Source organism: Cylas formicarius, unplaced genomic scaffold (assembly GCF_029955315.1).
Source record: "Cylas formicarius isolate icCylForm1 unplaced genomic scaffold, icCylForm1.1 PGA_scaffold_6__28_contigs__length_40554024, whole genome shotgun sequence".
Classification (NCBI taxonomy): domain Eukaryota; kingdom Metazoa; phylum Arthropoda; class Insecta; order Coleoptera; family Brentidae; genus Cylas; species Cylas formicarius.
Window position 1 is genome coordinate 1,800,452 of NW_026844347.1, and position 15,972 is coordinate 1,816,423.

At 32.9% G+C, this 15,972-nt stretch overlaps 1 protein-coding gene across 2 annotated transcripts in view; it reads left to right on the forward strand.

The window, feature by feature from the left end:
• LOC132703036 (ABC transporter G family member 20-like) overlaps positions 1–15,972 on the forward strand; it is a 40,301-nt gene that overhangs the window by 5,331 nt on the left and 18,998 nt on the right. The window contains exon 1 of one of the 2 annotated variants that reach the window (XM_060672059.1): positions 13,948–14,087. The exons of the other annotated variant lie outside the window; for it this stretch is intronic. Within the exon in view, the coding sequence (XP_060528042.1) occupies positions 14,023–14,087 (65 nt within the window). The 5' untranslated portion in view covers positions 13,948–14,022. Of the gene's footprint in view, positions 1–13,947; positions 14,088–15,972 lie in introns of those variants that run through there. 2 annotated transcript variants of the gene reach the window in all.

The following is a 15,972-nucleotide window of genomic DNA, read 5'->3' on the forward strand; positions in this document are numbered from 1 at the left end:
TAACGTTTCTACTAGAAGGTAAACTTTTAAATTTGTATGGTCCATAAACAAATCAAATCGATAGAATGTTATTTGTTCAGGAAAGTGTTGCCTAGGAACGGACCGCTTTCTTAGAAATATTTTATTATACAGGATTACGGGAGCGATTTCTAATATAAATAATTTTTATAAACAAGACAAGTTCTATCAAATTCAAACCGAGTATCAAAATATCTCAACACTCGTCGTCAATTACAAAATTTCAATCCGCACACTAAAGCATGGCATTATTTACATTTGTTAAAACATGAATTTCATTTGCTTTTCTCTATTCTCAGTTGTATAAAATGTGTGTCTGATTCAAGGCTTCTTTTAAGAATTTGAAATATATTTGGAAATAGTTACGACCTTGCTATATTTAAATTTTTCTAGCAAAAAAGTCAGAAGATAAATTTTATATGGCGATAAACCCCATAGTGCAAATACATTTTCAACACTTCTATGACTTCTTATTGCGGCTAGATCGAAAGATGAGGTTTTCATTATAAAAGATGATATAAAATTTGGATATACCTTAAAGCGCATATTCAAAAATCTCTAAAACGTAAATGAATAAAGACAAGTAGTACATTATTGCCGATTGTCAAAACCGTAACTATCTATATATTCCGTATAACTGTGGAAGACGGAATACCCTGTATAACAAGTATTTCTATTTACATAATGATGAATGAGTGAAGCTGTCAACAAAGTAAACTGATATATGAAAATGGTTTCTATGAGTGATTGTGATTAACATTTAGAATATTAGGATTTACACATCGCAGCAAATAAATAAAATTAAGTTTAAGCTTCATTTAAAACAAGTATTGTATATTTGAAAACTAAATTCTATTTTCCCCAAGTTTAGCTTTTCACTCACTATCATCCAATACAATTTTAAACTAGTGCTAACCAATATTAATTATATCTAGTCAAATCTACTCAAAACCATCGTGAAAATTGCCAGTCTGCTAAGACCCTAATCGCCATGTGTCTCTTGGCGAACATTAATGGTAGTGTTTCATAGCTAAAGTCACTCTAGATTGCAATATTCAGTTCTTCTATGAAGCCACGGACTCCAGTCAAATCGGGTTTATTGAAACTTTTGCGACTCGTTCAATTCTGATATATACGTGGAAAAGAAAACTTACATAAAACCCATTCGTTAGCATCAAGCTATAAATAGACATTATTTAATTTGAATCTATTTCTGGTGGTTTTGCGTTTGTGAAATAATTCCCCTTAAAATAGTTTTTAAAAAAATGAATATTCTTATTGCGGCGCAAGTAAAAAGTTGTATCTGTGTATGGTTGTGTACTTAATAGGGTTAAAATTCTTAAAATATTTAAATTTATTTTGTAATTTTATGGTATTGTTTAGTAGTGCTTTTGGAAGAATATTGTATATATGTTTTGCTAACCTGTGATCTTTGTAACCCATGCAAGTGTGTATTAGCACCTATATATATATATATATATATATATATATATATATATATATATATATATATATATATATATATATATATATATATATATATATATATATATATATATATATATATATATATATATATATATATTCACGAATTGATTCACGGATGGAAAAATGTGATGACACTATATTCCGGGATATCATCCGTTCGGTTGTTGAACTCCGACTGGAATCCTGCAGACGTTTCGCCAAAATCTCACTTGGCATCTTCAATGCTCGCGCTCCGAAAACACTTCGAACACTCGAACTTCGAACAGTGAAGATGCCAAGTGAGATTTTGGCGAAACGTCTGCAGGATTCCAGTGTCATCATATATATGTATATATATATATGTATCTATATATGTATATATATGTATCTATATACAGGGTTTTTCACTTAAAACTCCGCACGCCAATAAGTCCAAAACGAAAAGAAATATTTAATTTATGTAAAAAGTAGTCAAAGTGTGGGGTCAAGTAGATATTTCCTAAAGTTTAAAAAATTCGACGCCTGCAAAGAGCTGGGCGTCGCGACGCGTCGAAAAATTATTCGATTGCAGAGACTTTGGAAATACGCGCATACAAAAGTACATATTATTTAAAAACTTTTTTGTTATTTACTCAAACTTATTTACTTTACCCGTTTCTAAGTTATACCGTTTTAAAGTAAAGATATCTTCAAACTACACTTCCGGAACTATTAGAAGAAGTGCCTCTTGACACTAGAATGAATATGTGGCTACAGCAGGATGGAGCGCCTGCACATAATACCCAAATAGTAACGAGGTATTTGAACCGAGAATATCCCAATAGATGGTTTGGTACTAATGGACCGGTAAGGTGGCCGGCGAGGTCCCCGGACATTACACCACCAGATTATTTTCTTTGGGGCTACCTAAAAAACGTTATCTATGAAGAACCTATCGAAGATATGGCTGATCTCATTAACAAAATTTGTGCAGCGTGTGCCGCTATCATAAGAAGGAATCTCCTACAAGTGACCCAAGCTCATCTGTTAAAAGTTTTTGATAGTTGTGTTCGAGCAGATGGACATAATTTTGAACAAAATTTTTGAAATGTCTTATTATGTAGTTAATTGCAATAATAATTTTGGTTATTAACTTGTAGGCATTTTACTGTTTTTTCATTTATCATGTTATCAGAACTAAATCGATAAAAAATAATAAATAAAATCATACTAAAATAGTTGAAATCTATTGTTTGTAATTGCACTTAAAACAACTGCGATAACAATGGTTGCCATAGTAACTAACATTCATGGCATACTTGTAAAAATAAGCGTTAATCACATTTTTTATGAATCAGGAAATGTTTACTTTAAATCGGTATAACTTAGAAACGGGTAAAGTAAATAAGTTTGAGTAAATAACAAAAAAGTTTTTAAATAATATGTACTTTTGTATGCGCGTATTTCCAAAGTCTCTGCAGTCGAATAATTTTTCGACGCGTCGCGACGCCCAGCTCTTTGCAGGCGTCGAATTTTTTAAACTTTAGGAAATATTGCTTGACCCCACACTTTGACTACTTTTTACATAAATTAAATATTTCTTTTCGTTTTGGACTTATTGGCGTGCGGAGTTTTAAGTGAAAAACCCTGTATATATATATATATATATATATATATATATATATATATATATATATATATATATATATATATATATATATATATATATATAATAGCCGTTAAATATTTTTAACGTCAGTTCCATAAACTTTAAGATGTCAGTACCGTTTTCCTTTTATCAATTGTGTGATAATAGAGACCCGTTTTAAGTTTTTTTTATATTTACGTTTCAAAGATATTTGAACAATCAAAAATATTAAGCTTTATGGAAAATGCTACTACTTTCCTGTAACTATTTATGAAATTTTTGCAGGCACACCGGATACATTTGCAAGTTCCAAACATAAAAATTACGATTTGGCTAATTTTATATGTATACTCAAGACAAATCACAAACGCAAACAGAAACATACATACACCGATTATAATTTCATCGAAATTGGTTTTACAGGAAGCGGTTACAATCACGTCCAACTCGACGAAAAATCACATTTATTTTGTTAGCGCAATAAAATACAGGATATCGTAATCAAAATAAGTGTTTGTGCGTTTGTTCGTAGAAATAGTCATGTAAACGGTTGACAAAATTATCGGAATAACACGAAACGCTGGCGAAAAAGTTTTCAGTTTAGTTTGCATAAGGACGATTTGGAAAATTATTTCTTAAAATCAAACAGCTATTAAAATTCTTGACATTCTGATATCGCCCCGCGCAACTGAAGGCAAACCACAAATTACGTACAGAACGTTGACTCTGAACATGCCGATTTGGGCGTTTTTTCCACAATCTCACACGCAATTTATATTGAGGGCGAATTTATGCAAGGACGAGGACACCAAACCATTAATAAGCTGCAATGTCACATTATATATATACAAATACATTAAACCAATTTGGATATATGCGATTGCTTTGCTATTATGTACGTGTTGCATAACTTTATGGTTTTGTGTGTACAATATGTTTCTATACTATTGTAATTTGCAGCGCAGATAATTTTTGAACAAGCTACCAAGTGCAGAATTGTGGCCTCATGCAGCAACAAACCAAGTTTGTGTTCTACGTCCCAACAAGCCTTAAATCCTAATTTACATGGCCGTTCGTTTGTACGAGTAGGTTACTCTGTTGTAGAAAACAGAGATAAAATCTTTCTGAAAGAATATGATAATTTACGAGAGGAGTTTCATCGAACTAAAATATAAGGGGTGTTTTTTTCTCGATGTGTAGAACTTTAAGTTGCAATAAAACAACGATGGATTATTCGATGAACATGAATTTTATTTATCTGAAAAATAATCTTGTGGCATTACATTTTAAATAAGATTTCGGCATATGACCGCCACGGCTGGCGCGGATGTAGACCAATCTGGACGTTCAATTTTCGATGACTTTTTCCAACATTTATATCGGCAATAACACGGCGAATGTTATCTTCCAAATGGTCAAGCGTTTGTGATATTCGCATAGACCAATGACTTTACATAGCCCCACAGAAAGTAGTCTAGCGGTGTTAAATCACAAGATCTTGCAGGCCAATTCACAGGTCCAAAACGAGAAATTAGGCGGTCACCAAACGTGTCTTTCAATAAATCGATTGTGGCACGAGCTGTGTGACATGTTGCGCCGTCTTGTTGAAACCACATCTCCTGGACATCATGGTTATTCAATCCAGGAATGAAACAGTTAGTAATCATAGCTCTATACCGATCACCATTGACTGTAACGTTCTGGCCATCATCGTTTTTGAAGAAGTACGGACCAATGATTCCACCAGCCCATAAAACGTACCAAACAGTCAGTTTTTTTGGATGTAACGGTGTTTCGACATACACTTGAGGATTAACTTCACTCCAAATGCGGCAGTTTTGTTTGTTGACGTAACCATACAACCAGAAGTGCGCTTCATCGCTAAACAAAATTCACTTATGAAAATCGGGAACAACGGCAATCCCGTTTTGGGTCCATTCGACGAATCTACGCCTTAGTTGATGATCGTTTGGCTTCAATTCTTGCACGAGTTGGATTTTGTAAGCATGTAAACCAAGATCCTTCAGCAAAATCTTCCATAAAGTGGATGGACACAGATCGAATTCCTGTGCTCGATGTCGGATGGACTCATTCGGGTCTTCCTCAATGCTACGCTCTACAGCAGCAATAGTTTCTTCTGTACTCACCGTACGGCGTCTCTGGGAATGTGAGTTATAAATAAGAGTAAACGTGGTGCGAAAACGTTCTATGGATAATCGAATTAGCTGCTCTGATGGACGATTTTGTCGACGATAAAATGGACGTAGTGTGCGATACGTATTCCGCACAGAACCATTATTTTCGAAATAAAATTGCACTATTTGCAAGCGTTGTTCAGGCGTGACTCTATTCATGATGAATTGCCAAACCAAACTGAGAATAAATCACTTGACAGCTGTTAAATCGGTGGCCATCTTCAACATTAATGCCAACTTAAAGTTCTATACATCGGAAAAAAACACCTATTAGAAGCAAGGTTAGGGCTTTGTTGAGAAAGTAGCTTCAAATTTAATATTTTAAATGCAACGACCTGTATGAAATAGAATTTGCTCTTTTGTCATTGTTTTTAAAAAGTCCAGACACTTTGCGCACTTCTAATTTAGCATTTTATAGTAGAGAGTAGAAAAAAGTGTTTTTATTCTTTCTTTATACTCCCTACTTTAAAATACTCTACTCTACTTCCTATGATACCCAATCAAGGATTTGAAGTGTTACTTCTGGCGTTTCCGAAGTTTAGGAGAGATCGGATATTTTCGGCAGATTTTAGATAAGTTGATAAACTTCTTTAGTCACTCTTTTATTAAAAAGTTGCTCCGCTGATGCCAAAACAAACTCTTGACTAAAGTAGCGTTTATAATTCTTGTTGCATAATTTATTGTTTAAAAATGTGCATCAGTTCGGACATTGGAATAGGTACATTTCCGTTTGAATAAAATAAAACTAACCAAAACATCTGACTTCTCTGTGAATGTACTGAGAAAGAGGTGTGTAACCGTTGCAAATATTTTGTTGTAATAGTTCGCCAATTCACTTATAGCATTCATAAAATAAGGATGAACCAAAACAATTTTATTTTTATTTTTTGATATTTAAATTAAATATATAAAATACAATAAAATTATATTCTAAAAGATAATCTGCTGTTTAGGTGTTTTGGTAAGGGCAGATGCATATCCCGAAAGTGTATCTTTGGAATTATTCTCAAATAAATTAAATATGTCACAAGCCAATTTATAGGGATAATAGAACCGGACCTGTGATGTACTAAACAAATAATAATCGTGTAGATACATTCCACAAATGTTTATCAAATGAGCCAATCCAATGCAGTTTGCTGAGGATAAACTTCGAAGCGTTAAATTTATGTTTACTTGCTGCATAACATGTCCACAATTATCCTTTTGTCATTGTCCGTGATGAAAAACCGCGAATACAATCCACCAAATAGTCACACTCGTGAATGTTCGTAGCTGTTTAATCAATCTCTTGCCGTACCCTATAAACTGGAACTCCACGACCAAGTTTTTTAAAACTAAAATGTGTGTATATTATTTGACATTTTAACTTTATTTTTACACAAACTTTGGTATCTCTGAATATTATACGACTTTTGCTTTATTAAAAAAATTAACTTGACATCCTTGGAAAGCAACGTGTTAGTTGGTTAGTTAGTTAGTCTGTTCTCTTGTTCTACAAGAATTCTAGAAAACCAGATGAGGTGGGGTTACACAATGACCTCAATTGCCGGTTGTGCTTGGAAAGAAAGTTTACGGTACAGCATACATTATGCAGATGACGGGGTGAAATTCAGATTCCCAAACCGACAACTCTAAATCCTCAGACTTAAAGATCCGAAGAACTTGCCTCCTCCCATATAAAATAAAAAATAACAAACTAACCGATCTAGTGGAGAGTGTGAACTTAACAATATGCTACATATACTAAATGCTTACTCTAATCCTATTCATCTGAGCTATCGCATTCTCTTGAATGTCATCAAACATACGACACGGTTACACAAAAGTGTCATATTACAATTCGTTTTGGTTACCTTTTTTGAATATCTGATATTTATAAAACAAAAGAAACTGTTGATATATCGACTTTGTGGTGTATATAAAGAAAATGTGACCATATACCCGTTTGGTCGGTTGTGGTTAGATACAACGGCGCAAATAGCAAGTAAGATATGAAGATGTTAAAAAACAAGGTTTCAATTTTGCTCTGTACAGTATGGATGCCATCGTATGGTTCATGAAAAAATAGAGCAAAATTTAATAAAACAACAGCGAACAAAGTGTTGAAAACTGAACACCCTGTAGAATGCACTATATTTAACCAGCAGTTTAGCCTTGAGGTGTTTTTAATGATCTTGACGCCAGATGCTTCTTCGGCAATGTCGCTAACTCTTTCGTCCTCAGTCTTACGGCACCCAATTGGATTTCTCTAAACAATATAAAAAGTGAAAACGCACGATAATGTCACACTGGTATAAAATACGAGTACGTTTTTAGTTAGTAGTGGCATTTTATATATATTCATGCAAATTCTGAATCACTTGAAACGCAATAAAAGTGTAGAAAACATAGACTCGAACCACATTAAGTCACAGGTATAGCTACTCCACCGTTGCCGAGTCATAATTCCTTATAACAAAGAAGTGAAAGTCTGCTTGCAATAATAATTGTATTAATTTTTTCGTCGGCTAGCGACCGAACATGCAAAGAAATATGTGCATATTTCTCAATAAAACAATTTTGTAAAAATTTCCATTACGTTGTAGACTGTTTTATTGGCAAGTGGGTCACGCTAAAAACGGACGTACCATACGTGGTTGTTAAATCGTATTTATAAACGACAAATAACTTCCGATGCTGAAATACGGCAGTAAATGGCATTTATAGAAACAAACAAAACGAATACAGTTTTTTTTTACCAAAACTAACCAAATCGATCTGAATCTTGGAAATATAAAGAAGAAGAAGAACGGTGTTAATACTTAATTTCTCTTATAGTATGACAATCTTTAAGCTATCAACTTAAAATTTGTCATTTTGTCGAAGACCATAAATGCTTTTAGCTTGCACATAGATGGCGCAAGCAGCAAATCTTTCGTTTTAATTCCTTGCGTCATAACATTTTCTACTGTACATCGAGCGATCTTTTATACATGAAAACGATAGTCTCGTAAATTTATGGATTTCATTCTTTTTTCAATATCAATTTGAGTTCGATAACTGAAAAATTCTCATCTGTGGTTGACCCATCCGACTATATTTTTTATCTCGGTACAATTGCTACCGTGTTTTCTTCACTAGCTGTTTTTTAATCCAGGTAGAATCAATTTATCATATTCATTTGAATATATTATTGTTACCATAGTTCTTAATGTTGTTGAATAAATATATATAATCTTTAATGCCATTAAGTACTTGAAATTATTGGACATACAAATTCAAACATTGAGAGATGCTTCTTAATCTTAAAATTATTGAGTACTTCATAACGCTAGAATATTTTCCTCACATGATACGCAATTAAATAAGTTAATAATTGACCAAACTTTATACATTTTTGCGTCAGTATATCCAATTACTCATTACAAATGCGAAAACTTCGCTTCATATGTAAATTCTTAATGGAACAATCTAAATTGCAAAGTAGTCGTATATGAACTGCTAAGATGTTATACATAATTTGTGTTTCTTAATTACACTTTACCGGCAAACCATATTTTCGGGAGTTATAAGTCTAGAACAATATCAGATTGTTACTATAACTACAAATGATGCTGACGAACCAGATGTTACGTATAGTTTTACACTATTAATAATGGGAAAAAAATGCAAATTCGAAAGGGGTTATGGTTATTATAGATTATAAGAATTTTTGTTAAAATTAATTTCTTTAAATATGTTTATGATTCCCTATATATTATTAACAATATGCATATTTTAATATGAGTGCAAATACATACAAACTAACTTAAACATTCCATCAGTTATTATAAAGGCAACCGCAGAACGATTGATTAATAAACGAGTGACTGCATAAGATCATCAATGATACTTTTTCTATGACCATTAGTTTTTGGGTACATTTTTGGATAACGGAACGAATACATTCCGGGTGACGTGGCTGTCAGAACTGACAAACGTCAAAATATCATAATTACGCTTCGAGAGCAATTTATATTGGATAATTCAATTTAGCTACCAGATACTCGGCCCTTACGAAAGAACTTTTGAAGCAGATATGAAAAATATGTTGAGAAGGGCCATTAAGTATGCTCATGCGCTGTCATTTCAAATAGCGTGTTCAATCAGTTCAATAGTTAACACGACCGTTAATCCGACAGTTTACAGCTTGGATGGATTGGATCTCTACGAAATAGCATATTATGCAACAAGTGCGGTAAACGGCATTTGACTCACGAGTTTATCTGACACGAACGGAGCGTTGTTGCATACTATACTTTTTCTACAACCGTTAGTTTTTAGGTACATTTTCGCCAAACAACACAAATACATTCACTAACGTGACCTTCAGAATTGACAAACGTCAAAATTCAAGGCGTGGGAAATACCTACGAAAACATCCGATTGCTCCCAAACCCGTGCGCTAAAATCCCGGAAATGTCCGAAGCGGCTGGGATCCGTGGGAAACGAAACTGACGTGGTAAAGTGACGCTTTCCGCACCCTAGATCGTGTTTCATACTATACTTTTTCTACGATTGTTAGCCGCTAGATGGGAGTAGAAAATTATCATTGCCGCATCAGTTTTTACAGTCCTTACGGCCACTATATAGCTCTATGGATAATTTAAGAATCTAACGAATTATATCCCGGAATAATCTATATTTATATAAATTACGTTTAATAGTTCCGAATGTCTTTTTTTTCGTATTACCATGAGTAAGAAATATTGTCTAACTTAAACCAGTTAATGCAGCCAATTAAGGACTAAAAGTGAGTTATGTCGCTATTAAATTAGTAATCTAAACAGCGCCACAATATTCCATATGTATAATCCACAATGACGAACAATATTCAGTAAGTGAATACTTTCCATTTTTAATATTATATACTTGGCGCACGCTTCTTGCGAGACCTTCAACAGTTGCATTCAAACAAAGTAGGCGGAGATAAATGCAAATAATTAAACTACTGAACTGATTCATCGTCTCATGTCTTGCAAAGATGCAATTTAACTAACGCCCTGAATATCAGCCCAGGTATATGCTGCCGATAAGTAGATGCAGATATACTAGTGTTAAACGAATGCAATCCTCGAGTTGACCAAGACGGAGAAGTCCGACATTTAGCAGAACCGATTGATAATTGGTTTATAATGCAGTGAATGCGTTACTGTAGAATATTTCTAGAGCTATTGATATGCATTATAAAGGAAAAGCAAGGCCTTCAGAGAGTCCGCTCAAATGGCGCAGAGTATGGTAGTGACAAAGTCCAACTTTTTTTTATGCACCGCACGTGATGGTGATTATAATAAAATTAGGTTTAATTATACACCTGCCCGTTCATGAATGGACCTGGCTTGACGTTAGTAATTTATGATGCCAGATCTCAAGTTATTGTGCAAGGGGTGGTATAATTTCAAACTAAAATATTTTCTCGATAGCTACTTTGAAAGGCACACAACGGTGAACTAGAAACTCGCTATGGTCTTTTATTTCCAAAATTTCCCTTTTGGAATGTCGATATTTTTTTGTTTTTCAAGTTACAAAAAAAATTTACACTTGCAACTCGACTATAAACTAATTTAATAAATTGTTTGCTCACGCTTGTTGAAAAGTTACGAAAAATTGCGTTTTTCAAAACAAACTGCGACACAGTTGCATGCGAAATTTCTTTATGGTTTGAATAACATGTTTTAGCTAAACAAGTTGGAACTCTATGGAAAACTTTTGTTATCTTTACTGATATAGAAAAAAGTCTTATAAATTAAGTTTAATATCCGGAAATACGTACCTAATTTGTCAACTGGATAAGACGAATTAGAGACATATTTTTTTGTACATTTTTGTGGGTTTTTTAAGATCTTCCCGTGTCTCCTGTTTTTTTTTTCATTATAAGATTGTGAAATTTATTTTTTAAATATTGTTTTGTTAATAACTTAATTATTATAAAATTTTAATAGAAAAAATACCGAGAATCAAAATTTGCAATTAAAAATCTCATGTCTACTAACTCTGGAGTTTTTACAGCGTTCTTCGTCCATTGCGGTTAATTAAAATAATATAAATCTGTGTGATTCTAATTCGTTAAGTGCAGCCACGTGCTAACTTATATAAATAAAACAAATTAAAGCATCTCTTGTTTAAGTATGTTTTTATGCATATTACGGCACTGATTCGAAGACCAAATGAGGACGCCAAATGTGCCTTTTCGGCCCCTTCACAGAAAACGTCCAGAACCATATTGCAGTTAAGTATATTAATCAAATCAAAGTAACTATTTTTTTGCGATACCGCCTGTTCCTAAATTTTGAATGAAACAGAATTCAATTTAAGCGGAAATAACGATAGTAACGAAATGAACTATTGTATTAGGAATACTCAAATATAATATTCAGAAAAATTGGTCATTGGTGAATGACTATTTAAAAAAACAGAAATGTTATATTACATATGTACATTTCAATAACAAATAATTATTTCTACTCCCGTCTGTAAAATACCTAATTACCCATCGATCTAGCGTGCGGGAAGCGTCACTTTACCACGTCAGTTTCGTTTCCCAAGAATCCGAGCCACTTCGGACATTTCCGGGATTTTCCCGCACGGATTTGGGAGTAATCGGATGTTTTCGGAGATGTTTCCCACGCTTTGAATTTTGAAGTTTGGCAATTCTGACGATCGTGTCAGTGAATGTATTCGTGTTGTTTTGCAAAATTGTATACAAAAACTAAAGTTCGTAGAAAAAGTATAGTATGCAACACGTTCGGTAAACTTTTTAACTCACTCGTTTATTAAAAATTCGCTCCGCTAGTGTCAAATAAACTCGTGAATCAATTGCCGCTTATCGCACTTGTTGCATAATATACTATTTTAGTTTTATTTTATTTGAGTTGGTAACAAATTAAAAAACTACCGCAAAAAAAATTTTACAATTATTAATAGCTCTAAAAAAGATCGTTATTAGATAATACAACTATGTGCATTTTGCGTGATATTTAATTTTATTAATTTGATTTAATGGGGTGTGAGAATATTCTGCCGAAAAAATGCCACATCCAAACTGAAGTTGTGGATTGACAAACTATCAGCGCCGATATTGATTATTTAACTCCGCAAGGTCGTGAATGTGATTTGGAAATAAAATACGTCAATGTCAACATTCCAAAAATGTCTTACTGCAAATCGTGCTAGAATGAAAAGCAATGTTTACAGTTTGATGTACTGACTAACGACACAAATCGCATTGTTCAAAAAGATCCGTCTTTTGATTGAATATCTCATAAATGATAGATTCTTCTGATTTCTAAGATACCCTTTCTTAGTAACATATTTTTTTTCTATGAACTATTATTTAACTATATGATCTGCATATCGCTGCTCCTGCAGGACAGCGAAGTAATTGCAACATTTTTGGAAATTGAGTTCAGTCCATCATTAATCCCCAAATGGTTTAATATGTATGACAAAACAATGACGCGATCCATAGTTCACTTACTAATACAATGTTTTCAAAGTCACAATTATGCCTGCAAAGTTTTAAGGATAACTACCAAAATTTCATTTTCGCTTTTTGCTTCTCCTCAAAGTTTATACCACACAAAACCAAATATGATTTCAAAATGTGGCTATTATTACAGTTACAGTAAATTATTATAGTAATCATTAGATTGTATTATAATTATTTTAAATTACATACTCGAAATACATCTAACTTAATTGATACAATCGTTGAGATAACTAGTTTTATACTACGAAACAAAGCAATATTAATGAATATTAGTGTGTATTTTCACATTTGAGAATAAGTCCAAAAGACAGTGGCCCCAATTATATCATATTGGAATTATTTACACGGTGGATTTCTAGTAGGGATGGCCTTATAAAACAAAGTCTAAATATGAAATACCTTATCTACGTGGTGCAGTTTTTTAGTTATAAGGATATTATCAAAAGTTTGCAGTTTAGAAACGGACATATAACTTTTTTAATTCTGAAAAGTAAGTTTTCAAGTAGAAAACTATTTCCTTAAAATCGATTTTGACAAATTTATAATATTCTCAACCATTAGCTCGATAGATTATTAGAAATTTCGACGATGGTTGATGTGTTACAGAAATCACAATCGTGGAAAAATGGCGCAGCGTAGCCCATCAATCAATTATGATTCATCAGCATTTTAGCTATTATATAACGGACGTTTTTTTGATATTTTAGTTTGACTTATGAAAGGGATTCATATCTAGCACTAACGTTGTTGTCACGCTCTCCAGACGCCTTCCTCATAGAACTTTTATGTGCTCGTCATAGTTACTCGACCTCCAAAAAGCATGATTCACTATCACAAATTTTCGTTGAATGCGATAAAACCGCGATGTCCAGTATTTCACTGTCACCGCGAAATTAAGCTCACACTAGGCCAAGTAATTGATCGAATTTCCTACGTCAAAATGTTTTTATTCAGTAAAGGTTAAGCGAAAAAAAACAATAATAACTTAGGTAATTAGTTGGGTGAATATTTTCTCTGGGGTCTATTAGTCGATCGGTAACACAAGAAATTAATTACAAACGCTTGTAACTTAATTACGTATCTAGTAATTATTATTTTTTCGTTTGGGAATTAAATTCGACCGACGCACTTGTCCATCCTCGATAGCGTATGCAAATGCAGCAGTTTACTGAGTCGATTAGAGTGACGCCAACAGTTTGAAGTTGATGTGGGAGTTTTTCCTTAGACTCCTTTCGCAAGTTTTGGGGATTGGCAGGGATAAGCCTAGCATGTGAGTTTCAGTGGACATACAGGATGTTCATCAACAACTATCTAATTAAATTGCATATGCGAAGTGGTTAGAGCAAACAACTTTTGAATCTGTATGAAGGTGACTTTGTCTTAATTCAATTTACTTTATCTTAAGTCTTTTTAACTACCCTATATCAATGTATACGAAGTTATAGTTATGCGTTATTTCAAACACTTTAAGGAAGTATTAAATTGTGTTCATAGATTGAGAAAATCAATTGGTGATCGAATATTTTTAAACGTCCTGTATATTCATAGATATATCGATTTAGGATATTTTTGTGAACCAAGAAGTTTACAATGAAAGCAAGGTATCACTTTTGTTGTATCTGGCGTATTAAACGCAAAATAAGAAATATTAATATTAAAAGGGCTAGTAATTAGAGAAATTAATTCAATAATTTGTGTGGTACGGAAAACTTTAAACAAATGGTGGTCACCGCTCGTGCTCCCTATTATGATACACGCTTAGTAGGTCTTTATTCCTAATCCATTATTAAACTCCTCTGCTTTCGAATTAAATAAATTCACGAATTACTGTGTTACTTTTTTTTTTCATTTAAGCGTAATAAATCATACAAACTTTTTTTTTCTAAAATGATATAATGACTGCTTCTTTGAAAAATATGCATTTTCTTGAACATGTTTCCTACGCAGATGTCTTACTGAGATACTGGATTCCATGACTTATATATTTCTCATAATAACATTCTTTCTGCTTAAGAAATTGCAACGTGGGATGGAAAGTGGGGTAAACTATAGAATGTGATTAATCAAAAATGCAAATTCGAAATCTTTGGGAATTTGAAGGCGCTGGCATATTTGCTATAAAGTTTTAGCTTCCAGAATTCGATAAAAGGATACATAATGTAAAAAGTCAAAAACCGTTTTTCATTATTCCCTATATTTCACATGAGAGAGAACACGATTTGCTCTGGGCACACGGGAAACATTGTCCACTACCTCACGCCCTTTAGATTTAGATGTTTCAGTAGCGGAGGTACAGGTTTTGATGGTGGATTTTTTCTAAATTTAATAGTAGGTACGTCAATGGTTTATTGTAATAGTCAAAATATTATTGAATTTATATTTCAATTGTCTGCAAAGTTTTACTACTGTTTATTATTCGAAAAAGGCAAGATTTATTAGTAAAACTGAATAGTCGATTTAATTTCACAATTCGACACTTGACTAAACTTGGGGTTTAAAATTGGACGAGATAAAAACCAAAAATATTATAACTGTTACAATAAGCCAGTAACGCCACTGCCACTGGGACATCTTCATCTTAAAAAAAGGGTTAAGTTTTTTTTTCATGTAATTCGTTTTTGAAAAATGTAGAATAATTAGGCACTTTAAAAGAAAGACCACCAATAAAATGTATCAAAATAACATTTAATTTTGTGAATAATGCTGTATATGAGTTGTGTCCACTTAGTTAAAGACGAACTATAGCCAGGAATTTCTCCAAATCATTTGTCAAATTATGCTTTTCTTTTTGTCTTTCTAGTTTACATAATTACTCTACCGAAATTACAACTGTTCTGAATAGTTTACCTCCGTTGCCGTCCTTCACTCTTGCGCCCCATAAGAGTCTTTACAATATATTTTGCAACAAGTGCGGTAAACGGCATTTGATTCACGACTTTATTTGACAAAGAGTGTTGCCTACATATATAATTTATGGGGAAAACCGTAACGTGAAATTTTATGGTGTACGATGAAATAGTTTTTGAAGTATTATTATTATTATTACATAAATTTCACATTTAGAACCTATTACTTTTGATATTGAACCTGACCGACTCACCTAGTCTGTCACAAACTAGTTAAAATAGTTCAAATTTTAAAAGGTATAAAATTAT